The sequence below is a fragment of the Microtus pennsylvanicus genome, chromosome 8 (assembly GCF_037038515.1).
Source record: "Microtus pennsylvanicus isolate mMicPen1 chromosome 8, mMicPen1.hap1, whole genome shotgun sequence".
NCBI lineage: Eukaryota > Metazoa > Chordata > Mammalia > Rodentia > Cricetidae > Microtus > Microtus pennsylvanicus.
The window spans coordinates 74008352-74035490 of record NC_134586.1 but is presented as its reverse complement, the minus strand read 5'-3'; the positions used below and the strand labels follow the sequence as shown (position 1 = coordinate 74035490).

The 27139-nt window shown below is 46.9% G+C and overlaps 1 protein-coding gene across 3 annotated transcripts in view; it reads left to right on the top strand.

Annotated features, from left to right (window-relative positions):
• Reep1 (receptor accessory protein 1) overlaps nt 1–27139 on the top strand; it is a 110709-nt gene that overhangs the window by 68663 nt on the left and 14907 nt on the right. Inside the window, exons 4-8 of one of the 3 annotated variants that reach the window (XM_075983858.1) lie at nt 2943–3063; nt 10495–10608; nt 16208–16258; nt 22133–22310; nt 26019–26054. In XM_075983858.1, the coding sequence (XP_075839973.1) occupies nt 2943–3063; nt 10495–10608; nt 16208–16258; nt 22133–22310; nt 26019–26054 (500 nt within the window). The remainder of the gene's footprint in view (nt 1–2942; nt 3064–10494; nt 10609–16207; nt 16259–22132; nt 22311–26018; nt 26055–27139) is intronic. The other 2 variants (XM_075983859.1, XM_075983860.1) reach the window with 2 other exon arrangements.

Sequence of the window (27139 nt, the reverse complement as noted above, 5' to 3'; positions counted from 1 at the left end):
ACAGCTTTGCCAGGAAAGAGCCCTCCCCACCCCCACCCCACCCCAGTTGCTTGGAGAACATTCAGGAAGAGTCTACTGGAGGCAGAAAGCAGACAGGCTTTGGTGAGGTGGAACTGCTGATGGGGAGGGAGGGTGGGGAGCGTGTGCCTTTGAAAAGGCTCTGACATGGCTTGCTAGGGATTGCTTTTTATTTTCAGCTCCTTCCTCTGGAAAGGATGCCTGGGAAAGACTTACTTTTTGATCCTCAGACTAGCATAAGGGGCCTCCTCGCCCACTGCGTCTTGTTTTAAGGATGCCTGAGATTCCTTTTAAGGAGATGTGGTCCAACTTGGGAACCTGAAAATGACTGATAGGAAGGGAGATATTTATTCAGCTCATAGATCCCTAAAGACAGGAAGTGCGGCTTACCACACCATACAAGGCCACAAGGGGAGGTGCCAGGATGGTACTGGAGGCCGAGGGTAGGAACAGTGGCTCTCACTGTGGGCACAGTTCCATGGGAAGGAATGCACTAGGAAGGTGAGTGTGTTTGGGGTTGCTATTGCCAATGGTTCTGAGATACAGGTGCATCTCTGGCTCTGGCTCGTGCTCCTAGGGAAACGCAAGCAAGGGCAGAGTGGCTCAGAGTATAAGATCCCGCAGACTCTGGACCGCTGGCCTGTGTGTGTAGCTGTTGGACTCTGAGCAAGGGCCTTTCCTCACCCACTAGCCCACTCTAACTCCCACTTATTAAGAAAGTGATTCCCCTTTCTTAATAGACTGTCTCTGTTTCTTCTTTTACAAAAACAGAAATGGAGGATGGGCATGGTGATTTGTAGCTAGGACAGGCAGATGTTTGTGAGTTCTAGGCTAGCTTTGTCTACATAATGAGTTCTAGGCTACTGGAACTACAGGTGAGACCCTCTCTTAAAATGAAATAAAAAGGCAGCTTGGGGAGGGTGCTAGAGAAATGGCTCCGCAGTTAAGAGTGTTTGCTGCTCTTGCAGAGGACAACTTAGGTTCTCAGCATTCATTAGGTGGATCACGACTGCCTGTAACTCTAGCTTCTGGGGGAATCTGGTGCCCTCTTCTGGCCTCCATGGTCACTGCACTTACATGCATAAACCCACGCTCACACACATGCACACACAAAATCTAAAAATAAAATATTAGAAAAAAAGTAATGTTCAGAAGGAGCCTTGTGCTGGGAGCGCATTCTTGGCTAGCTCTAAGAATTGGCTTGCCCTAGTAAGGACTCTTCTCCCAGGGTCAGCAAAGCCTCAGGATGCCACATTGTCAGAATTCAGAAAATCAAAACTCGTGGTAATCTACCTCTGGGCGCCGCAATATGATTGTGATTATTCAGGTTATTCACAGCCCCAGGTAGAGACTGAGGTGGTGGGGTTGATCTGGGTCAAACCCTACTTACTACATGGTCCCACTGGTCTGCACCCACTTGAGGGGCTTGGCTTTTCCATTTTTTTCAAAGACTTGCTGTAGAGTAAAAGAGACCCACTATGGCACTTGTCTCGGGTTGATATTATTTTATCAGGCAATCCTAAATTCAAGGATGTCAGGCCCTCTCCTCTCCTCTTTTCACACCTCCATCCTTTTTCTCTTTTTGTTGGTGTTTCTGAAGGGATATGTGCATGTGTGTGTGCAAGTGTGTGTTTTTAAAGATACACATCATGGGCTGGAGAGATGGCTCAGTGATTAAGAGCACTCGCTGCTCTTCTAGAGGTCCTGAGTTCAGTTCCCAGCAACCACATGGTGGCTCACAACCATCTTTAATCAGATCTGGTAACTTCTTCTGACCTGCAAGAATACATGCAGGCAGAAACACTGTATACATAATAAATAAATAATTAAAAAAAATAAAAATACACATCATGTGTGCTCGTGTATTTGTAGGCCAGAAAAGAGCTTCTGGTGTGATTCCTCTGATCCATCTACTTTTTTTTGAGACTGGATCTCCATGCCTGTGGCTCCACCTTGAGGAGGCTAAACTGGCTGGCCAGAGTCCTAGGGATTCGCCTGTCTCTGCCTCTCCAGCACCAGGGTTCTAAGTACATGCGACTACTTCTGGCCTTTTCCTTTCTGTGCGGTTCTGTGGATCACACTCGCAAAGCAAGCTTTCCCTTGAATTCACTACCTCCTCAACCAAGATGCCAAAATCTTGTCTCTTTCTGGAAGTTTCAAGGTCACAGGGATCTGTGCCACTCCCCTTCTAGCGCCTTAGTTAAGCTGGCATGGATAGGTGGAGGGGGAGTGTTTGTGGGACACATGAATGAATGGGCTCGCGGGTGTGTAGGAGGCCAGGATCATGTGTTACTTCATACCTCACAGTCTTCTTTCTTTTGGCACACACAAGAAAAGATTACGATCTCTGTGCCTGCCGTTGAGTTGAATAGAGTAAGTCAGATTCTCCTGCTTGGTAGGAGGCGGGCTCCTCTCTCTGCCTCTATCGAGACAAGAAAGGGAGGTACCTGGCCAGTGTGGAGACCCTGCTAGCTGCACCCTGCTGTAATTGCCCTGGTCTCTGTGTCTCCCGGCCATCAATAATGAAGGGTGAGTAATGACATGCCCAGATACAAACTTGACCCTCTGAGCCCACAGCTGCAGCTGGATCCACATGCCAACCGCAGTGAGCAGTCGCCCCGCCGTTTCTGCTGCCAGATGCTGTCAGGCAGAGCCATGCTGCAGTTGCTGGAGGGAACCTGCCTTCCTGTTTCTCTTGGGAAACAGAAACAAAACAAAACACGAATTAGCTTTCAGGGAGAGGTCTTGGGTGTGTAGATGTGCATGTGTGTGCACGTGCCTTCCACAGGTGGAGGATGAGGAATCTGGGAACCTCATCTGTGTCTGAGGTGGGAGGCACCCATGCCAACCACTGTCCTTTCCACACGGCCTCGGGCAGTGCTTCCGAGGATGGAATGAAAAGGGTATTTTTCTTATCTTTCCAGGTTCCCATTCTATTACGAACTAAAAATAGCATTTGTAGCCTGGCTGCTGTCTCCCTATACAAAAGGATCCAGCCTCCTGTACAGGAAGTTTGTTCATCCCACACTGTCTTCAAAAGAAAAGGTAATTGACACTGCTTCTAGCAAGCAAAAAATAAATCAAAGTTCTGTGTAGAAAGAACTGTTCTGTTCCAGGAGACCCCTCGTGGTTCCTCTTTACTTCAGCAGGTAAGCTGTTTCCTTTAATAGCTACACACACACACACACACACACACACACACACACATACACACACACACACAATCTTCTCTCTCATTCTCTTTCTCTTTCACTTACTGTATGTGGGCACGTGCATGCCGTGGCACACGTGAAGATCAGAGGACAGCCTGCAGGGAGATCAATGGTTCTCCCACCACAAGTATCCTAAGACCTAGACTCAGGTTGTAAGGCTGAGCCATCTCTTCAGTCCATCTCTCTCGATTTTTTTTTAGATAGGGTCTCATTCTGTAGCCTAGGCTATCTCTGAATTCACAATGTAGCTCATGATTCTCCAGCCTTAGCCTCCCATGTGCTGGGTGAGGGCTTACACCACTGTACTCAGTCCTCATGCCTTTTTAAAAGCACTTTAGTAGCGGGGCATTGATGTTGAACGCCTTTCGTCGCAGCACTCGGGCGGCAGAGGTAGACGGATCTCTGTGAGTTTGAGGCCAGCCTGCTCTACAAAGTGAGTTCCAGGCCAGACAAGGCTAAACAGTCCCCTCCCCAATTATTTTTCAAATTGTACTTTTATTATTCTAATTGTATGTATCTATGGATAATATGGATTATCTGCGCGATAATCTTATAGATGCATTTAATTGTGCTGACCAAATCAAGGTAGTTAGTGTTACTCTCTCCTTATAATCTTTAAAAAATTATTAGCACATAATAATTGAACATATTTATGGGGAATGATGTGATATTTCAGCATTTGTACAGTGTGTGCTGAGCGAATCGGGGTAATTAGTTCTTTCTCGTTTTTGCTTTGTCTGTGGAACCTCTGCCTCCTCTCTCTGTCTGTCTCTCTTCCCGCTCACTGTGAACTCCTGTCACTTTGCGGTTTCAGAACATTGGCGCTCATTACTTCTGTCCATAGTGCTGCTCAGCTTCCCATGTCCCTGTCTCCTCTTGATCTCTGCGTCCACACTGACTATTTTAGCATCTGCACAGGATGTACTTCTGGGTCTGGCTAATTTCACCTTACTCAGCATCCTCCACTGTGGCCCATTTTCCTTAGAAAGATTATCTTTTTGTATTATAGCTGAGTAAATTTCCGTTATGAATATTATACCATATTTCCTCATTTATCCAATGATGAGCATATGGATTTCCTATCTTACTATTATCAGTACTACAGCAATATCTGATTGGTTCAAAATCTACAGTTACAGGAAAAAAGCATTTGATAGAATTCAGTATTCCTTGGGCTGGAGAGATGGCTCAGCAATTAAGAGCACTTTGCTCTTCCAGAGGACCTGAGGTTTTTCCATCACTCACATGGTAGTTTACAACCATCTGTAATTCCAGCTCCAGGGGATCCAACATCCTCTCTGACCTCTGCAGACACCACACACACTTGTGATGTTTATATGTACGTGCAGGCAGAACACTTATACATAGCCGGGCCATGGTAGCGCACACCTTTAATCCCAGCACTTGGGAGGCAGAGGCAGGCGGATCTCTGTGAGTTCGAGACCAGCCTGGTCTACAGAGCTAGTTCCAGGACAGGCTCCAAAGCCACAGAGAAACCCTATCTTGAAAAAAAAAACACCTACACATAAAAATAAAACAGATACATCTAAAAATAAGTATCTAAAAACAGAACTCAATATTCACAACAAAGCTATCAAAATTACATACAGAAGGAGCATACATGAACATGATAAACCCCATATATGACAACTCACTGCCAGTGTTATACCTGATTGGGGAGACGTTTTCAGTTTTGCCTTTATGTCTCAGATAAGACAAGTTTGTGTCCACCTACACTATTCCTATTCTTATGGTATTGGAAGGTCTCTCCATAGCAGTCAGGCAGGATAAATATAAAAGACATATATATGTACAAGAAGAGAAATCTACCACTTCTGTTTACATATAATCTGATTCTGTTTATAGAAAAACCTAAGGATTCCACAGAAAGACTAAACTGACAAATGAATTCACTAAAGTCAAAGAATTAAAAAATATACCAAGGTATCAAATCAGTACTACTGAGGCTGGAGAGTTGTTTCTATCAGTAAAGTGTTTGCTGTGAAAGTGTGAGGACCTGAGTTCTCATCCTGCACACCCACAGGACAAGACCGGCTTGAAGTGCCTGCCTGTAACCCAGCCCTGGTGGGTGGGGGAGGAATGGAGACAGATAGGTCCCTGGAAACCCCTGTGTGGAAGTCGAGCCACATCAGTGAGTTCCAAGTTCAGTGAAGACTCTGTCCCAAAAAATGGAAGGTAGAGAGGGATAGAGATATGGCTTCCACATTTGTGTGCACATATGTACACACACATGCATAAGTAAGTGGACACACACACACACACACCACGGTCAGTAACATTCCTTCTTTATTATGGTATTAAAGATTGAGCCCAGGGACTCATGAATGCTAGGCAAATGTTCTGTCCCCAGCCCCTCAGTCACATCCTTAACACACCAATGACAATATTGTTGACAAGGACGTCTGAAAGTACTCACTTTGTTTAAAAAGTGTGTGTTTGCACATGTTTGGACATAATGGCTGGGCCCGCTGGCTCACACCTGTAATCCTCACTCTCAAGAGGCAAAAGCAGGAAGATTACAAGTTTGAGGCCAGCCTGAACTACATAGTGAGAGTCTGTCTCAAAAAAAGTGGTAAAATTATATAAAGATGTTATTTATCTTTATTGATAAAACAGTTTCATAATTTTTTAAAAAGGAAAAAAGATGAATAAATTTAACTCCTCCCAAACCACGTGCCTCTAGTTCCAGTGCTCGGAAGGAAGGGGCAGGTGAGTCTTCCTGACACAGGAGTGATCTACACAGGGAGCTCCAGGCCAGCCAGGAGCAAGCAGCTCCTCTCTCAAAAAGCAAATTAATTAATTAACTATCCAAACTCAACCTTTATTTTTTATTTTTATTTTTTTTATTTTTTATTGATTTTTATTGAGCTCTACATTTTTCTCTGCTCCCCTCCCTGTCTCTCCCCTCCCCTTCAAGCCTCTCCCATGATCCCTATGTTCCCAATTTACTCAGGAGATCTTGTCTTTTTCAACTTCCCATATAGATTAGATCTATATATGTCTCTCCTAGGGTCCTCATTGTTGTCTAGATTCTCTGGGATTGTGGTTTGTAGACTGGTTTTCTTTGCTTTTATGTTTAAAAAACACCTATGAGTGAGTACATGTGATACTTGTCTTTCTGGGTCTGGGTTTCCTCACTCAAAATGATGTTTTCTAGCTCCATCCATTTGCCCGCAGACTTCAAGATGTTGTTTTTTTCTGCTGTGTAGTACTCCATTGTGTAAATGTACCACATTTTCCTTATCCATTCTTCGATTGAGGAGCATTTAGGTTGTTTCCAGGTTCTGGCTATGACAAACAAAGCTGCTATGAACATAGTTGACCACATGTCCTTGTGGCACGATTGAGCATCCTTTGGATATATACCCAAAAGTGGTATTGCTGGGTCTTGAGGAAGGTTGTTTCATAATTTTCTGAGAAATCACCATACTGATATCCAAAGAGTCTGTAGCAGCTTGCACTCCCAGCAGCAATGCAGGAGTGTTCCCTTTTCCCCACAACCTCTCCAGCATAAGTTGTCATCAGTTCAACCTTTTTTTTAAATAAAAAATCATGCTTAGTCCCTGTCGCTCTGCAAATAAGATCTCTGCACATGCTGTTTACCATTTTATTCAGACTCTTCCTTAATAGTTGTCAAAACTGAGCTGTGAACAGTGGCACACACGCATGTAGTCCCAGACCTTTGCAAGGGAGGAAAGTCTGTTGAGCCAAGGGGTCCAAGACTAGTTCAGTCAGCATAAGAAGATCCCATCTCAGGAACAAATAAACAGAAAACTGAACATAGAGGACTGGGGAGATAGCTCAGCTGATGTCTGCTTGCCCAGCATGCACAAAGCCCAGAGCCAATTTCCAGTACTGTCTAAAGCCAGGCAGGGTGGCACACACCTGTAATCCCAGCACTCAGAAGGTGGAAGCAAAAGTTCAGAGGTCATCCTAAGCTATGCAGTGCCTTCCAGGCCAGCCTCAGTTACCCGAGATCCCGTCTCTAAATCAATCAATCAATTATTCAATCAATCTTAATATAGATAAAATATTTGTATTCAAGAAGATGGCTCAGCCAGGCAGTAGTGGCACACACCTTGAATCCTAGCACTCTGGAGGCAGAGGCAGGCAGATCTCTCTGTAAGTTAGAGGCCAGACTGGTCTACAGAGTGAGTTCCAGGATAGGTTCCAAAGCTACAAAACAGAGAAACCCTGTCTTGGAAAAACAAAAAAGAAGAGGAAGGCTCAGTTCTTTGCAAGTATACCTGTGCTCATATCCCCAGAGCGTGTAAAAGACAGGCATGGTATGTGTCTGTAACCCCTGCACTGGGGGGTGGGGAGGAGTAGTAAACACAAGTGGATACCAGGAGTTCAGTGTCAGCTAGTCTAGCCAATGTAATGAGCTCCAGGTCCAATGAGAGATCTTGTCTAGCCAACGTGATGGGCTCCAGGTCCAATGAGAGATCTTGTCTAGCCAATGTAATGAGCTCCAGGTCCAGTGAGAGATCTTGTCTAGCCAACATAATGGGCTCCAGGTCCAATGAGAGATCTTGTCTAGCCAACGTGGTAGGCTCCAGATCCAATGAGAGATCTTGTCTAGCCAACGTGGTGGGCTCTAGGTCCAATGAGAGATCTTGTCTAGCCAACGTGGTGGGCTCTAGGTCCAATGAGAGATCTTGTCTAGCCAACGTGGTGGGCTTCAGGTCCAATGAGAGATCTAGTCTCAAAGACCAAGGTATAGAAGGCCACTTAAATTACCTATAGGATAAATACCCTGGCCATCAAATCTGACCATCTGAGTTTGAGCTCCAAAACCGAGGTGGGAGAGAGGTTGTATTCTGACTTGTATTCTGACCCACCACTTCCACACATGCACAAAGTAAATAACTGTAGATTTAAAATCTTTATTGAAGTAGAGAGCAATAGAGGGAGATACCCAATGTGCATGCATGAGTGCACACATCTCCCCCTCCCTAACATGCAAGCAACACACACACTAGGTAAATAAATGAATAGGGATGAGTCTCCAAGCAAAGAGTTACTTGTATTTTGCAATAGTAAACACTGACTGTGGTCCATATCTGCCATGGTTTTTCTAATGACTGCAGTGAGAGAAACTGTTTCCTTCTACTAGCTAGATATTGAGATTACTCCAATTTTCTTCCTGTTATACCGAGTTTGTTCAGTTCCTTCTTATATCTTAAAATGAATTCCCAGGAGTAGGATTACTGGGCTAAATGATTCTAACAGTGTATAATTCATTAATTATATTTATTTTCTAACAATTGTGTAGTAGGAGTCTGTCACATCTTGGATGTGAAATATCCCCTACAGGCTCCCGTGTTTGAGTTGCTGGTCGCGGCTGGCAGTGCTGTTATGGAGGCTGTGGATTCTTTCGGACATGGGATGTAAGGGGCAAATGTGGGTTGTGGGACAGGAATTCAAGTTTCTCTCTGACTCTGGTTCTGGTACACTGAGATCTCTGGCTCCTCGTTGTGCCATGTAAGAAGCAGCTGTCACATGTTCCTGCACTATGACCTTGCGCAGTCCCATCACTGCATCTTGCCCACCACGATGGACTGTACCATCTCAAACCATCAGAAAAAAAAAATCCGTCCTTCTTTGAGTTGAGTCGTTTTTGTCAAGCACCGAGAAAATGACCAAACACAGAGCTCTGTAGGTAGCGCCCACTGGTGTGTCAATGTCTGCAGTTTCTGACGTTCAATGCTTTGGACTTCCTGTACAGGAAGGCTCTGGGGAAGAGACCAATTAATTGGGCATCTGTAGACAGCCCTGAACATCCCCTTTGGAAGCAAGCCCACAGCTGTTCCCGTCTCAGAAAGGTGGGGGTAGAGACTGGTACCTCCTGACTGCTGTCGGTCCCTCTTCTCTCCTTTCCCTGAATGATGTCTGTCTTTCAGTGGATTGGAGGAAATGCGGTGTGTCTTCAGACCTGCCAAGCATCACTCCCCTAGTCTTCTAGATCACAGAGGCAGGGACCTCCTGGGGAGGCTGTGAACAGGGACCACAGCGGGGCGCTGACACCCGCTCCCACCCCAAACAAAGGAAACTTTACTAACTAGTGGAGCACCAAACAAGACTGAAGGCACACATCTTACTGAGCTTTGAAGTGAGCCGAGGTGGCTACCAAACGCCCACTTTCTTAGAACAATAAAAGCACAAAACAAAGAAATATCCAGAATACACTAGAGGTGATCCCGAATTGATCTAAACTAGTATACTGTCGTTGGCTTTCGTCGGGAGATGCCAGAATGGTTTACTGCCTTGCCTCTCCCTGGCTGTGTGACAGCTCTGAGACGACTTCAATTTCTTTTATTTCAGCATCTGTTAAAATCTCCTTTATCCACAAAATTAATGCCTGTTTTTTTTTCCATATCCAGTTTCTCCTCTCATTACACACATGAGGCAGTCAATATCTTGGAATAACAAAACTTGGGAGTTGCAAATTTCCCATCGCCTTTCTCGAGGATGAAGAGGATGGTGGAGGCTGTCACATGTGGTAGCCAAGACGCTTGCCTTGCTAGCCCTCACCATGTACCACAAGGGAAAGCCATCATTGTTGTCCTTTTCCAGAAAATAAAACTGTGTAGAGGAGCTGGAGCGATGGCTCAGCAGTAAAGGGCACTGGCTGCTTCTAGCACTCAGGTGGTGCCTCACAGCCATCGGTAACTACAGGGATCCGACGCCCTTTGACCTCCACAGGCACTGCATGCACATGGTCCGCACACGTACATGCAGGCAAAACACTCATACATATAAAATAAATCCCCCAAAATAGAAAAACAAACCAAACAAACTCCTAAGTTTTGCCACCGACTAGCTGAGGTCTGAGACTAAAACTTTGTTTGTGGCATTCTGTCATGCCGGATTCTGTCAGTCTGTCTTGTTGAACAGCTTCTCAGGGAAAGGCAGGCTTTCTGCATCCCTGGAACTTAGAGGAACTTTAGAGATAACTCGGGGCCTTGCTGGGTCAGTGAGTTGCTGTGTTTTTACTTAGAATTCTCTTTGCATTTGGCCATAGCTAGCCTGTCTTCTCCATCCTCCATCTATGACCACATATTCAAAGTGTCCATGACATGACAGGCCAGTGAGAGCCAGCCATCAGGCAAGAGAGGTTGAGAAGAGATGTATCTGAGCTTGTCAGTTCAGTGTGCCTCTGCTTGTCCTCTGACAGGAGGAGGTTAAGAAGAGATGTATCTGAGCTTGTCAGTTCAGTGTGTCTCTGCTTCTCCTTTGACAGGAAATTGATGACTGCCTGGTCCAAGCCAAAGATCGAAGTTACGACGCCCTTGTGCACTTCGGGAAGAGGGGCTTGAACGTGGCGGCCACAGCAGCTGTGATGGCTGCTTCTAAGGTATAGTACCATGCTGGGGTCTGACTACCAGGGCTGATCCACACCCTAGGCCCCTTGGTTGCCTCTGCCTGTCACCTGTGTGGATTGCACAGGATAGGCTAAAGACCAGTCGGCACCCCGTTATCTTTATATTCGAAGGTCCCTTTAAAAACATGCTGGGGAGCGGGGTAGTAGCTGAGCATGCCTTTAATCCCAACACTTGGGAGGCAGAGGCAGGCAGATCTCTGTGAGTCCAAGGCCAGCCTAGTCTACAGAGTGAGTTTCAGGATAGTCAAGGTTACACAGGAAAACCCGACTCAAAAAAAAAAAACTATAATGGGGAAAAGATGGTGAATTTTGCCTCCAGAGCATTCTCCCCTCTTACATATATATGCAAATGCACATACACACATACATGATATGTGACAACAAGAGTTTCCCAGAGCCCATGAAGCTCCCTGTGGATCACAGGTGACGAACCTCTCACCTGGGCTGGAGAGATGCTCAGCACTTGGGAGCTACTCTTGCAGAGGACCCACGTTTGGTTCCCAGAAGTCAGGGGGCTCACAGCTGCCTGTATCTCCCGCTCCAGGAGGAGCGTTGATGCCTTCTTCAGGCCTCAGTGGGTACCTGCACTCATGCGTGGATCCACACACAGGCGTGTACATAATTAAAAATAAAATGAATCTTGGGGGGAAAAAGTACTCTAACCAACCCTAAGCTGAGGTGCGAGAGACTCCTCCAGCCAATCACTGTACCTCAGCTCAAACCTGAAGGATGTCCAGATGCCCTGGAGCTCGCCTCGGGGAACAGCATCTTGTCAGTTCCTTCCACGGTTCACGTGGCAGAGAACTTCCTCTTTCTGTCCAATGGTTTTAAATGAGAAAAATTTCCTGCTTTGTGGAAGCTTTGCTTTTTCTCACAAAATATAAATATCTAGGGAGAGAAAACACATCTTCTCCTCCAAAAATAATGCCCTCTATTTTTTGAAACAGATATGTGCTTTAAAAGTAATAATACAATCCAAAACTTCAAACGGAGTTCTCCATCAGTGGTTTCCATAGCGACAGTGGACAGCACCCAGCAGTGTTGGAGGATGACTCACTCGCTGTGGGTCCAGATCTGGCTTTCATGCCTGAACCACCTTTGATTTTAAGCAGTGCTGAATCAGAACCTCAGGCAGTGAGCCCGCTGGCCCATGGATCTCTGTTCTTAATAAGGTCCCCAGGTGATTTTAAGCATTCGGCTTTGGATAGGTCACTGCCTGGAGTCCCATCCAGAGTAGAAAACATGAGTGACTGAGGTTAAAACAGTCTATTTCTGTGTTTTTCCTGTGGCGCAAATGTAACACCTTAGAACATTAACCTTGAAGATGAGAAGAGCTGTGGGGGTGAAGGGTCGTGGAGTGTGTGTGTGTGTCTGTGTGTGTGTGTCCCTATGTGGATCAAGACATCATTGTACAGCGTGAATCTGTGCCACAGTGGAACTGCAAATTCCTCTGCCAGGTTATGTGATCAAGGAATTGGTCCCCAACCCTTCTGCTGCTCTTTCGTCCATTTTTACATCCTGTATACTAAGAGCTATACATGGAAGAAGAAAGGTCTTTTGGGTACATTATGGATGAGTGGTTAAGAGCACCTCTTCCCGAGGACCCAGGTTCAGTTCCTAGTACCCACACCACAGCTCAGAAGATCCTGGGACTCCAGTCCCAAGGAATCCAATGCCGTATTCAGGCCTCAGGGGCCCAGCATGCTCATGGTGCACAGACATACATGTAGGCAAAACATCCATATAATAAGCAATTTAAAATTAAAACAATATTGGGCTCTGAGCAACTTCCTTAATAAAATTAATACCTGTGGAGGATGTTTTATCTTCATGAAGTATGGACGGACATCTTTATAAGTCTAGGCCACTGAGGTGCTCAGTGGTCAAGGCTTTTGCTGCTAAGCTTATGATGATCCTGGAACCCAGATAGTAGAACAAAGGAACCAACTGTTAAAAAAGTTGACCTCTGACCTCTGCATGTGTGCCAAGCATGTGCATATGTACACATACACTCAAATGTTTTGAGCTTCATAAACCATATCATTATGAAAATATAATTTCTTATTTCTATATAGTGTTGTTATTTTTTATCTTGAAACTAGAAAAACTAAAACAAGAACGTCAGACATGGGAACTTTCTGTTCGCTGTTTATCCCTGTCCATACTATTTTCTCCAAAACTTTGCTCTCTGTCCCCATGGCCTTGCTGGCTTTTTTCCCCTCTATTTCCTATTTCATAGCCCATGGTTCCATGCAGAAGGAAGACAGCTCCAACTCTTTTAAAGACTAGAATTGATAATCTCTCTTTTTTAAAAACAATTCTCTTGAAAGTCAGTTGTCCAGAAGAGCTCATTCTCACATTAACGGAAGGCCCCAGTGAGAAGAATGTACTGAACCAAAGTTCTGAAACCAAGAAGCGTCCAGAACACCTTACTCCCTTGGAAACTAGCCTGCTGCACTAGGTCCCATCTACCTGTTCCTTCTTAGACTTACTAGACCAACTTTTCTTTTTAACTCCTCATTTGACTTGAAAAACAAAGTTGCTTTAGTTCCCCTGAAGATGTGTCTTTGGGACAGCCCTAATTACCAGCCCTGCTGTTAAAGTCAGCCATTGAAGAGAAATCCCCTCTTCCTGTAAGCGGCCAGAGGTTACCTGTGAAGATGGTTCGCTACTCTCTTGACCCAGAAAACCCCACAAAATCATGCAAATCGAGAGGATCAAACCTTCGGGTTCACTTTAAGAACACCCGTGAAACGGCCCAGGCCATCAAGGGTATGCATATCCGAAAAGCCACCAAGTATCTGAAAGATGTCACTTTGAAGAAGCAGTGTGTGCCATTCCGACGGTACAATGGTGGAGTCGGTAGGTGCGCCCAGGCCAAACAGTGGGGCTGGACACAGGGTCGGTGGCCAAAAAAGAGTGCAGAATTTTTGCTGCACATGCTGAAAAATGCAGAGAGCAATGCTGAACTGAAGGGTTTAGATGTGGACTCTCTGGTCATTGAGCACATCCAGGTGAACAAAGCACCTAAGATGCGCCGACGAACTTACAGAGCTCATGGCCGGATTAACCCATACATGAGCTCCCCTTGCCACATCGAGATGATCCTCACTGAAAAGGAACAGATTGTTCCAAAGCCAGAAGAGGAGGTTGCACAGAAGAAAAAGATATCCCAGAAGAAACTGAAGAAACAAAAACTTATGGCACGTGAATAAATTCAACATGAAATAAATGCAGATAAAAATAAAAAAAAAAAAAAAAAAAAAAAAAAAAAAAAAAAAAAAAAAAAAAAAAAAAGAGAAATCCCCTAAGTGAGACTTGCATTCTGTGAATTGGAGATTGTCCTGCAGGTCATTTTCAATGTGTTGGGGGGGGGGGGTGGCACTCACATGCTTGTGTGTTGCTCCCCCTCCACCCAGGAACCCCATTTTTAAAATTAGATTACTGACTTCTTAAAAACTTATTTTATTTTAAATTACATGTCTGTGTGTAGGTATTTGCACATAAATGGTGTTGCCCAAAAAGGCCAGAGATGTATGATATCCTGAGCTGGAGTTCCAGGAGGCTGTGAGCCACTTAGCATGAGTTCTGGAAGCTGGACTCAGATCCTCTGCAGAGCCGTCTTTTCTGCCCCTAGATTGCTAGTGTCTTGAGCCACAGGAATGTGCCTTCCTTTTTCCTTTAGAAAATAACCAGAAGGGGCTATAGAAATGGCTCAGCAGGCAAGGGCATTGACTGCTCTTCCAAAGGACCCAGGTTTAATTTCCAGCACCCATATGGCAGCTCACAACCATCTATATATAACTCCCAGGGCATCTGGTGCCCTCTTCTGGCATCTGCCTCTGGCATATGTAGGCACAGCATAGGCATGATACACAGACTATATACAGTCAGATGAGTAAATATAAATTAAAAATAAAATCTCAAGAAGAGTTAAATAATAGAAACAACAATGCTTAGTTTTGCAGTTAATTGGCGTGCTGTGCCAGTGGCTGGCGCAGGCACAGCACGTTTCCATCATGGGGAACCTCTACTGGGCAGCTGCCTCACGCCCTCTGAGCATCCTTGGGTTCTCGTTGGTCTTGTTTCGCTCTTTCACCTGCAGCTACTCCGGCTTTGGTGGGATGCTCCCTCTTGTACTCACCAAGTTCTTTGGGGACTCCCAGGGAAGCAGAGCTGGGAGTCCTTGCCTATAGCAGCACCCATGCAACGGCTCCTGTTCCTTCGTCCTTTCCCTTGTGCGGGCCCGGTTTCCACACCATGAGTGCCATTTCCTCTTTTGACTTGATACTAGAAACTCACACTTTGCCTGCAGTTGTGATCTGTGACCACGGGTTAGTCAAGTTTTGGCCACAGTCTACTCTCTGAATAGATGAGCAACATGCACTGGGAAATAAAATTATGTTTTCTCATTCATTTGTTTTATTCCCAGTCAATCTTAAAAAAAATAGTACTCAGAGTTGCTCTTTCTAGAATGATAAGAAAATGGTCCTGTAGGTGTAACACAAGAAGGAATGGAAAGAAAGATGGGACTAGAAGCTGGGACCAGAGCTGGGCTGCACAAGCCTCAACAGGAAGGGGGAAGAGAAGCCAGCCACTTGAGTGGCTACTGCAGTGGTCTGTGTTAGAAGGGCAGAGAAAGGGGAAGGAGGAAGGGATGCTGCAGGGTTAGGATTTGAGGAGTGGAAAGGGGTAAGCTTCAGAAGTGACTGGGATTTGCTACCTGGGTGTCAGAGAGCATCAGAAACGTGGATGAGGACTGGAGAGATCTCTGAGGATGCACAGGGCAGGCAGGGTTTTCATCTAAGACAACTTCTTTGAGCGCTCAGGGTCCGGAGGGTCCTAAACCCGTTTCCTGGGGGTGACCATTATGGGTGACCTGACACAGATTTGGCTCTCCAGGCAGTTTGGTTTTGCCTGTTATTTCTCATTTAAGGGTGCTTCTCAAAGCAGAGGTCAGGACGTGGATCTTATTCCAGACCTTCCTGTCCCCAGCTGCAAAATGAAAATAAAAACAGGAGAGAAATACACTGGTACACTGGGGCTGCTCTCAGCATAGTCCACAAACTGTCTCTAGAAGGTTCTCACTTCCTACTGTCCTCTATTGTTTTTCACGCACTACTACTCCAGAGCCTTCAGTAGAGAACTCAGTTCTGTCCTCCGCCCTTCCCTCCTGGGTGTCAGCCCTGTGAGCTCCTGTGTGAGGCCTCCATCAGACCAGCCCTGTTGTCCTTCCACCCGGACGGCTGCATGCTATGTCACCTTGGCCATGTGGTCTCTTGTACAAATTTCTGTCTTGATGCCCCAGTCTGACTGAGGTCCTTGGAAGCAGGAGACACTTCACACCGGCGTCCGTTTCTCTTCAGGACTTAGTGGAGTTTTGTCAGTATTCCCAGCGTTGTTGTGTGTGGACAGAGAAATGCAAGAGTTGAGCAGTGAGTGCGTGAACGAGGAAAGAAATGAGGATCACATGACCCTTCAGTCTCTGCTGGCCTGTGCCCATGGCTTCTTCTTCTTCTTTTTCTTTTTCTTTTTTTTTTTTTTTTTGTGTGTCCCTTTTACCTTTTATCAGGTGGCTCGACTCTTTCATTTTGTCTCCTCTTTGGACGTCAGAGAAGGGCAGGTAACCCTGTTGAGAGGTGTGACTAACTCCAAACCGATCCAGTCTGGTAGAGAGGCCTGCCAGCTGTCTCTGCCCGCCAGCCTCTGGTCTGGATCAGAGGCAGGTGTCTTGCTGCCCCGACTCCTCTGTGTGGCATGTGTGACTCCGTGCCAGACACACAGGCTGGCTGCACTTTGTCCTCATACCAGAGCCTGTTAGTGTGTTCACCTGGCAGCCTCTAACGTGACTAACTTACTCAGCCCCGTCCCCTTTGTTTAATGCCTGGAGAATGAACTGGGTTTGTACTGATGCTGTCCTGGTAGAAGTCCTCATCTCTTTCTGGTTTGTCTGTTAATCCAGTTTTATATCCTATAAAGCCTGCTCTCTGTGTGGCATGCTGAGATGGGGGAAGCTGTCAGTGGGCTGGCTGTGCCGTGAGGGTTAGCAGGAAGCCCTCACTCTTCTTGAATTACCCCTGGGAAATGTGGTTCTGTCAGTGGCTTTGCTGCCGATTGCCTGATTCACTAAAACCGGTCCCTTTTATCCTCACGGTCATCCAAAGTGAGCACTGGGTGCTCGGGGAAATGAGATGAGCTATATAGAGTTCACACTCCGCTGCACCTTCCCCTGTGACGTGGTGGCTCCATCCAGAACCTGCTCAGGGCGCTAAATTGTTCTGTGTCTGCAAGTATCTGCTTTACCTCTCCATTATGTTTTAATTTCAGTTAAATATATGGGCTATGGTGGTACTCACCTGTAATCCTAACACTTAGGAATTGGGGAAGAAAGATGTGGAGCTCAAGGTTACCTTGACTACATTGTGAGCTTGAGGCTAGCCTGGGCTGTGTGAAACCCTGTCTCCAAAATCAAAATAGGAGCAGGAGGGATCGCTCAGTGGTTGAGAGCCAGGTTCAGTTTCTAGCATCCATGTGGTAGCTTGCAAACATCTAACTACATCCAGTGCCTACTTCTGACCTCCATGGGCACCGGACATAAACATGGTGCACATACATGCAGGAGAAAACAATAATACACATAAAATAAGTAAAAGTTAAAACCAAACCAGAACTACCTGCATTGTTGTGTGGGTTGAAGACCTTTGTCACTGTCACAGAATCCCCGTCTTCACAACCTCAGGTCCTCGGGGTCATCTTGGAGATTGCTGTGTGTTGCTGGAAACTCAATTGCACTGCTTCCCTACAGGAGTGTGTGAGCCTTGTGCAAGATGAAAAGGGATAAAAGAGGGTGAGGTCATCCCTGGTCCTAGCACCTAGTAAAGCCTGTCACCCAGAGGCATGCTTCCACCAGACAGATACAGTCATGGGCACTGGCAATAGGTAACTTATTAAAATCTGCCCAAGAAATATACCTCTCTTAGGCTGGGGGTGTGGCTAAGTTGGTTGGTTGCTTGCCTAGCATGCACAAATCCTTGGGTTCAAATCCCTAGTACTACATAAAATAAGTGTGGTTCTGGTTCCTCCTAGTGGTTGAGAGTGAAGGCAGGAAGATTAGAAGTTCAGGGCTATCCTTGGCTACTTAGCAAGTTTGAGGTCAGTCTGGGATACACGAAACCCTGTCTTAAAAAAATCAAAACAACCAGGAATGGTGGCATATGTCTTTAATCCCAGCACTCGAGAAGCAGAGGCAGGCAGATCTCTGTGAGTTCAAGGCTAACCTGATCTACACAAAGAGTTCTAGGTCAGCCTGAGCTACACAGTGAAACCCTGTCTCAAAACAGACAAAAAGACCAAAAGAGCCTCTTTCCACTTGGTTCACATATTTTCACAACCAGGTTCTCCAGAAGGGGCTCTCCCCTGGAGCACTTTGCCTCACAGGTATGCAACCTGTCCCTATGTCCTACTCTTGTGGATACATCCCAAGGTGTGTTCAACAGAATGCCCCTCAGGTCTGGGCCCCTGGCCGATAGATGGGAATGGGGTGGGTGGTCTCCTGTAGCCACTCCTCTCGGGCGGTAACACGATAGACGCCTACATGCTGACGGTTTCCAGCTCCTCGGCCCTAATGTGTGTCAAGTAGAAAGGTGGATTCAGGACTGCAATAGTAAACTGTCTGGAGGGGAAGACCAGCAGACAATACCCAGAGTTAAGTGCATTTACGTGGAGAACGGGGAGCAGACTAGATGCCACGGAGAGCGTGTTTCAAGGAGTCTAGATATTTATCGGAAGCTGTTCAGAGAAGGGCAGCCCTTTTCATTACCTGGATGTCATTAACTCAAGTGCCACTAAGAAAGGAAACATTGCTAGTGAAATGGGGACATGATGCCTTCCACTTAGAGTGCTTACTGCTTCTTATTTAACACACTGCTAGACTGAGATTTTTAAAAAGCTCTTATGCACAAATTAAAGGAGCACAGAAGCACAGTAAACAGGCTAAGCTCTAACTAACCCCATTGTCGCTGTCAAGAGTCTACTGAATCACCACAGCTTAGCCACCCACGGATGCCTGTGCTAGTAGCCCTTTCTCTGGTTCTTGCAAAGGACCAGTGATATAGGGTTGTTATTTCTGGAACCTTCATCTCCCTGTGAATGCCTATTATGCCCATGCTATTGATCCTTGATGGTTCCAGAAAAGATCAGTGGAATCTTAGATAATCAGTACCCATATTCCTTTCTCTTAGCTGAACACTCAGAACCTTCCATTGTCTCCAGTCTTGCCACAGGTGATAACCAAGTACACTTGTGTGTAGGTGGAGACAGTGATATCAGAAGCACTGTATCTCTCAGAGGTGGAAGACTGTATTGATGAACTGATGATGAACTGATGAAGACCATTTGTGGAAAAACTAGGAGTGGATGGAAGTTGCATTATTTCAACATGGCTCTGGGCGATGCCCTGTGACTCCCTTTTCACCAGTTCCAGGATCTGAACCATCCTCAAAGGCAGAGAGAAGGGAGCAGGGCAGGATTTTCTCCTTTTGCATATCAAGAAGAAAAAATGTCTATCTAGCTGCAAACTCCTCAGCAGATATCTCCTCACGCCCTATTGGACAAGACGGTGGTATAACGCCAGCCATAGCTGCAAGGGAGGCAGGAACATTTAAGTTTTGTTTGTAATCATCAGGAATGAGGACTGGGAAATGGCTCAGTCAGTAAAGCACTTGCTATGCAAGGATGAGCATCTGAGTCCCCAGGACCAGAAAAAACGTCAAGTGTGGTAGCACATGCTTGTGACTCCTGTGTTGGGGCTGTTTGATGCAGACTAAAGGGTCCCCAGGGTAGCCGAGCCTAATTTGATGAACTCCAGGTCAAGGAGAGATCTTGACTCAAAGGAAGTAGACAGTGTTCCTGAGGATGTCCTCAGACCTCCACATACACAAATACACACATGCCCCAAAATACCTACATGCAATACATATTCACACATATTCAAAAGAAAAAGATGCATATGGTGGTACATCCCTTTAATTCCAGCATTGAGAAGCAGACACAAATAGACCTTGGTGAGTTCAAGGCCAGGCTGGTTTACATAGTAAGTTCCAGGCCAGCCAGAGTTACATAGTGAGATGCTATCTTCAAAAAAGAGAGAGAAAAGTCTCAGTATGTAGCACTGGGTGTCCTGAAACTCACTTTGTAGACCAGGCTGGCCTCCAACTCACAACGATCCACCTGCCTCTGCCTCCCAAGTGCCAGGATTAAAGGTGAGCGCCACTATGCCCTGCTTATATTATGCTTCTTTAAACATAGAAAATCCAGAATTATTTTCCCAGAGTAGGGAAACCAGTGTGGCAAACAGAAGCTCTTCCAGAAGACAACAGCTCCCAAACAAAAGATGGGGGTTCTCCCGAGCACAGCTTTTAAAGAAGGCCTCCTGGATGGTAAATATGATTGAGGTTGAGCGGAGACGGAACAAGGCTATGAGGTTTTCGAGTAAGAGGCATGTTGTTTTCAGACATCTCCAGCTGTTCTGATTTGTTTTTCAGGACTCTTTTTTCCTTGCTTCTGTGGTTCCCTTTGGCACCGGGCTTGGTCCTGCGCCACCCTTATATTCTCTTTCCTAACCCTTGCCACTCTCCATCTTCCTGATGCTGGTGATATTGGAGCTGCACTGGCTCGGCTTCCCTGCGTGAAACTGAGCCCTTTGCCAAATGGGCACGTAATGTGTAGACTGCTGTTTCCCTCAGGTCTGTGGCAGAGTGTTTACAAGATCTAGAAGACGTTGATGGAGTTAGTCCCTGACCAGTTATTTGGGCTTGGGGTATTGAAACCCATCCTAGTCCTTGTGGCTATAAGTTATCTTTTCTTTCACTGATTTCACTAGCAACTTGGGTGTGGCCAGCAGCAGGCACAGCAACAACCATCATCTTCAGTAGCGTGAAAATAAAATAGAGCCGGGCAGTGGTGGCGCAGCCTTTAATCCCAGCAGGTGGATTTCTGTGAGTTCAAGGCCAGCGACACAGGCAACCTATCAGTGCCTTGTTCCTGTAGAAAATTGGCTGGAAAGATGGCTCCGTGGTTTGGAGTATTTGCTGCTCCTCCGAAGGACTCAAGTTTGGTTCCCAGTGTCCACGTCCAGCAGCTCACAGTTCCCTGTAACTCCAGCTCCAGGGGATCTGATACCTTCTTCTGGCTTGGCCAGTGTGTGCTTGCTCAGACACACACACATGCATGCTCACACACACACATAGATAACTTTAAGTGAATAATCTTTAAAAAGGTAGCTGACTCCCTGACTCCTGCCTGTAGCCATCAGTTGCCAGTAACTCCTCAGCAAGGCAATACTTCCATGAATTTGATCAAAACACATCACATGCATTATGAAAGCCTCAAATAGTAAGTGGAAAATTAAACTATAAAAAATAAAATAAATCTAAACAACAGAATGTCACTAGGCTCTCCCCTGCCCTGAGGCACACCTGCACACCCAGAGCTACACCCAAACCTGCATTGCTTTTGTCCTTTCTCTTTGCACAGACCTGTCATTTGGGGTGGGGGAGGGGAGGTTTGCTTTTTCATCCACACAACACATTTACCTTGCTTTCCTAAACAAAAGAATACATTTACACTGAGTTTCACTGCACAGCTCCTTCAGTATTTAAAGTGGTTACTTAGGCAGCAGAGATTTTTTTTAATATCATTTATTCCTTCCTGATTCATTACCTTTTGGGTATTTTATGAAACTCGATATGCCCAATACGAGTAAATGTGCCTTGTAAACCATCTCAGCTTCACAGATTTTAAAAACAAAACAAAACTATTGTCATACATTGAAACAATACCAGCTGCGTTTTATAGCCTTTGGGAAGAAGTCGGGTTAAGCGCATAGAATATTAGGTTTTGAGTTTGTATCCAGATTCTGAGAACTGAGGATAACATGGCCATATATAGACTTTTACTGGTGGGAAGCCAGCAGCCTCCAGCCATCTCTGGAGAGCAGGGATTGTAGTGGGGATGTTCCTGAGGTGCATAGAACCCTGAATTTGAGCCTATCACTACATAAACCAGGCATGCCTGTAATCCTAGCATTTGGGAGGTGAAGGCAAGAGAATCAGGAGTTCAAGATCATCCTAGCACGTATGCCTCCATTGCCAAGCAGCAAGTTCAAGGTTAGCCCTGGACACGTGAGAACCCTGTCTCAAACATACAAAGTGGGGGAGCTGGAGAGATCAGTGATCCTAGCTACAGATTTCCCTGGGTCTGAAAGGGACGGGAACATCTCTAAAAGAAAGGGGACCCCCAGAGGTGGCCCTGGAACATACCTGCATATCAGCAAGTATACCCGGGAACCTGAGGAGAGGCAACCCAGGGCTTTTTTTTCTGCCTGTCCACTCACAGAGCAGAGGTCTCTCGGCCGCTGTCACATCTCATGCCTGTTCCCAGTAGAGCCCATCAGCCTGCGGTCAGGCCTCTAACAAGTGCTCTCCTGTATTGTGTCCAGGGACAGGGTGCCTTGTCGGAGAGACTGCGAAGCTTCAGCATGCAGGACCTCACCACTATCAGGGGTGATGGTACCCCTGCTCCCTCAGGCCCCCCACCTCAAGGGACTGGGCGGTCCAGCGGCAAACATGGTCAGCCCAAGATGTCCAGGAGTGCTTCTGAGAGTGCTGGCAGCTCAGGTAGGTCTGTCCCCTCCCTTTCTCACTCCTGGGCCTCATTGTCATTAGAGGCGCAGTACTGGATCACACACAAGGTATCCCTTGTCCCGTGGACCTGTCCAAACAGAGATATTTGTTAGACTATCCCAGGCCAGATGATGAGCACAGCCACTCAAGAAGCTGGCCTAGGGACTGTGCCTTTGGCAGGAGAGGTTACACACACCCGGAGGTTATTTCTCCTTCATCACTGTCCGTGGAATCCGAGTGTTGGGTGCTAGTACCTGGGTCATGTCTGGAGCAGGAGGTGTGGTCTGGGCCTTGAGAGCACTTTATATTCTCTCTGGCCCCATACTCAGATCTTGTGACCCCCTGAGCATCTTCTCCACTCCTCAGGGCTGGTGACACCCCTTGGCATTTCCTCCCTCTCCCATCTCCACTTCATCTCTGACTATTTACACACTACGCATGCCCACAGCCTGCACCTACCATGGACCACTCTAGACCTGAGGTCCAGTTCCAGGGGAGGTCAAGACCTTCTGGTATCTGAAAATCTACCTCTGCTGTTTAACTCTTGTGGATAAGTGCTTAGGATGAGACTGCCCATATAGGTCAGGAGCCTTGGTTAATATGTGGAGTCTTGGGCCTGTCTCCAGAGGTCTCAGTGAGACCCAGCTGTGTAGACTGAGGTGTGAAGCCAGTATCTAATCTACCCATGTGGACTTGTTGCTTCTGGAGGTTGGTGTATTGACTGGGAGCCATCAGTTTCCACGATAGATCCTTAGGAGATGACAATGACTTGGGGAGCAGACCTGGGTTGCTAACAGAAAATGATGAATGGCAGGAAGCATAGAGGACGATGGTGGGTTGGTTACCACCTCCTCCTGATGGCTGAGTGTGGGGGGGTGCCAGGCCACTACCTTTCCCCTCCTTGTTACAAAATAATATAATAATAATAATAATAAAAGATCATTTTCAGACTCCAAACAGATGGCAGGAGCTGAAGACAGATTAGGAGAAGGAACGGGACAGCATGGCTGCAGGCCGTGTCTGCAGCACCAGAAGCCCCAGATTCAGTGGGCATTGGTGGGTCTTGAAAGCAGGGTACCCCATAGAAACACACAACCCACAGTGCGTTCTTATGTATTTATTTATATAATGTAAATATACAGCCAGATGTGATGAAATATGCCTTAATCCCAGCATGCAGGGGGCAGAGGCAGGAGAATCTCTGTGAATCGGGGGCCAGCTTGGTCTACAGAGCAAGTTCCAGAACAGCAGGACTACACATAGAAACCCTGTCTCAAAAAAAAAAGAGTAGGTAGGTAGGTAGGTACATAGGAAGTAGGTAGGCAGATAGGTAGGTAGGTAGGTACATAGGAAGTAGGTAGGCAGATAGGTAGGTAGGTAGGTACATAGGAAGTAGGTAGACAGATAGGTAGGTAGGTAGGTACATAGGAAGTAGGTAGACAGATAGGTAGGTAGGTAGGTAGGTACATAGGAAGTAGGTAGGCAGATAGGTAGGTAGGTAGGTACATAGGAAGTAGGTAGACAGATAGGTAGGTAGGTAGGTAGGTACATAGGAAGTAGGTAGACAGGTAGGTAGGTACATAGGAAGTAGGTAGGCAGATAGGTAGGTAGGTAGGTAGGTACATAGGAAGTAGGTAGGCAGATAGGTAGGTAGGTAGGTACATAGGAAGTAGGTAGGCAGATAGTAGGTAGGTACATAGGAAGTAGGTAGGCAGATAGGTAGGTAGGTAGGTAGGTACATAGGAAGTAGGTAGGCAGGTAGGTAGGTAGGTAGGTACATAGGTAGTAGGTAGGCAGATAGGTAGGTAGGTAGGTAGGTACATAGGAAGTAGGTAGGCAGGTAGGTAGGTAGGTAGGTAGGTACATAGGTAGTAGGTAGGCAGATAGGTAGGTAGGTAGGTAGGTACATAGGAAGTAGGTAGGCAGGTAGGTAGGTAGGTAGGTACATAGGTAGTAGGTAGGCAGATAGGTAGGTAGGTAGGTACATAGGTAGTAGGTAGGCAGATAGGTAGGTAGGTAGGTACATAGGTAGTAGGTAGGCAGATAGGTAGGTAGGTAGGTAGGTAGGTACATAGGAAGTAGGTAGGCAGGTAGGTAGGTAGGTAGGTACATAGGAAGTAGGTAGGCAGATAGGTAGGTAGGTAGGTAGGTACATAAGAAGTAGGTAGGCAGATAGGTAGGTAGGTACATAGGAAGTAGGTAGGCAGATAGGTAGGTAGGTAGGTAGGTACATAGGAAGTAGGTAGGCAGATAGGTAGGTAGGTAGGTACATAGGAAGTAGGTAGGCAGATAGGTAGGTAGGTACATAGGAAGTAGGTAGGTAGGTAGGTAGGTGATAGCAGGGACTGGAGAGATGCTATATTTCTATAAGCATAAGAACCTGAGTTCGGGTCCCCAGAGTCCACAGAAAATCCCCGTGCAGCAGCACAAGCCTATAATGCCAGCTCTGGGAAGGTGATGACAGGACCCTGAGACTTGTCCAGCCAGCCAGTCTGGAAGAACCAGTGAACTCCAGGTTCAGTAAGAGATCCTGGTCAAATGGTGAAGTGGAGAGCAAGAGAAGAAGCCACGTTCGCCTTTACACTCACAGCAGGAGCAGGCTCACCCTCACATGCACATACATATATTACACACAAAATATACAGAATACAAAAAACAAAAAAAAATATACAGAATACAGAATAACACAGTTTTCAAGAGCACAGTTAAGCACAAACATGCATGTAGATATTGAGATTCATGCTTCTTGAGGAAGGCGGATGGTACGGGATAGAAGCAATGGAGTGTATCAGGACACAGTGTCAGGTCGGCTGAGAACTGGGGACAAGATCATTTGCTCTCTGCATCTCGAGGACAGAAAAGAATAAGACACAGAAACTGTAGAGGTGTGATTGTTTTGCCTACAAGCTTCTAGCAAACAGACCCTGGTTCTGCCTCCCTCTCCAGCCGACCTCCACTTGCCTGCCACGGGCCTCATACACAGCGCCCTGCATGTGTCATGAGGAGAACACAGGGCCTGAGCTTGGTAGATGGAGAAGCAGAGCCTTCTGCTGCCGCTCTCAGCACCCGGGGCGAGGCTGGGCCACACACCAGAGCTGACTCACCTGCCTGGAGTTTGCCCTCTGGTTTGAAGGGTTGGGGCAGGCAGCGATGATTGCCCTCCCTGTGGAGTGAATAAGAGGGACGGGACCATGCATTGGAATGATTGGCATTACCACCAGGAAGGGGACACCAGGAGTTGAGAGGATGAAGAGAGCCTTCCATAGATTCTGAGTCACTGGGTCAGCATGGACTTAGTGAGCACCTACTATCTGCCAGGATCCACGTGGTCTGGAGACCAATGAATGCAGCGTCCAAACCGGTACCCCGTTAGCCTTCTGCCAAATGCTCAGACACTAGTTCACTGGGGTTGAGGGACCGGTCTGAGGGGGTTTCCTGGAGGATTCTCTGAATCAAAAGTCTAGAAGGAGAGGTTTTGAGAAAGGGACACTTATTCCCAGGGGAAACTTTCCCAGTTCCCATCCCCTTAGAGTTCTAGGAGCAGGGCCTGACCTTAGAGGAAGCTGAATCAGAGGTGATCCCTTCCCACACTGCAGTGTCTGTAGACACCTCTTTCTTCCTGGGGTGACTTGCCTGTTTGCTGGGGCCCGGTTCCTGTTGGGCGGGGCCGTCTCTGACAGCGCCCTCACCCGACTCCCACAGTGTGCACCTGCTGCTCCTCCTGCAGGACCCGGAAAGGTGAGTAGCAGCCAGCCTGCCTGCAGCCTGCTGGATTCAGCTTGCTTCAGGGGGGCACTAACCAGGTGCTGGCCCCTGACCTTGGGGCTCCCTTTCAGCTGCACTGGCCAGATGGGGGACAAAACCCTTAATGCAAGCAAACGCACTGTCTTTCATTTCCATGGCCAAACCTCGTAGGACTCTGCCTGAGCTCAGTCAGCTGAAGGCTTGACCAAGCCTGGCAGATCCACTCTGATATGGTTCCAGGAGCTGCTGCCTTCAGCTGCTTACCGCCTGAGTCCCTCTCCGGCTGCTATTGGAGAATCCAAACACATGGCGAGTGAATGGCTCTAGACAGAGTGTAAGGCAAGAAGCCGTAACCTTTCATGACCTGGCCTTTGAAATCAGGCTAGCGCTTACTCTTGAGATGTTCTCTTTGATGGCCGTGAGTCACCAAGCCAAACCTCTGTTCCACGGGAGAATTATCCAGCCTCTTGGAAGGAATGTCAGAGACTCGTGTGAATCTTTTAAGCCAATGTGTAGTCCCGCACATCCCTGTACAGTGCATTCTGGGGATGCGGAGACTGCCTACGCTCCACGGAAGGGAGGAAGCCCTGAGTTTTCAGGGGAGTCAGCCCTGCTCAGGGAGCTCCGGCTTGCCACTTACTAGCTGTGCAGCTTTCTGTGAGTCAGCTAACTGCCCTGAGCCTGTTTCTTCACCACACAACAGAGGTGGGGCCCCTGCCTTCCTCCCTGCACCGTAAAAGAAATGGCTGTTAAAAGGCTTTTGAAGGGGAACTACTAATTGTATTTATTTATTTGTGTATGGGGTGCACCTGGACCTGCGATGTGCGTGCCATGGCCTCTGTGCGGAGGTCAGAGAATGACCTGGGGGAGTTGGTTCTCTCTTCACACAGTGTGAGTTTGGGGGATCATATTCAGACCATCGGGCTGGGCCGCAGGCGCCTTTGCTTGCTGAGCCATCTCTCTGGCCCGTGACTACTATTTTCACAGGCTGGACTAGCCAGACGTACTCAGGATTCTGGGACTCCCACTTCTAGACAGCCACGCATGATGTTGCAATGTTGCCATTGCTGGTGTGTGAG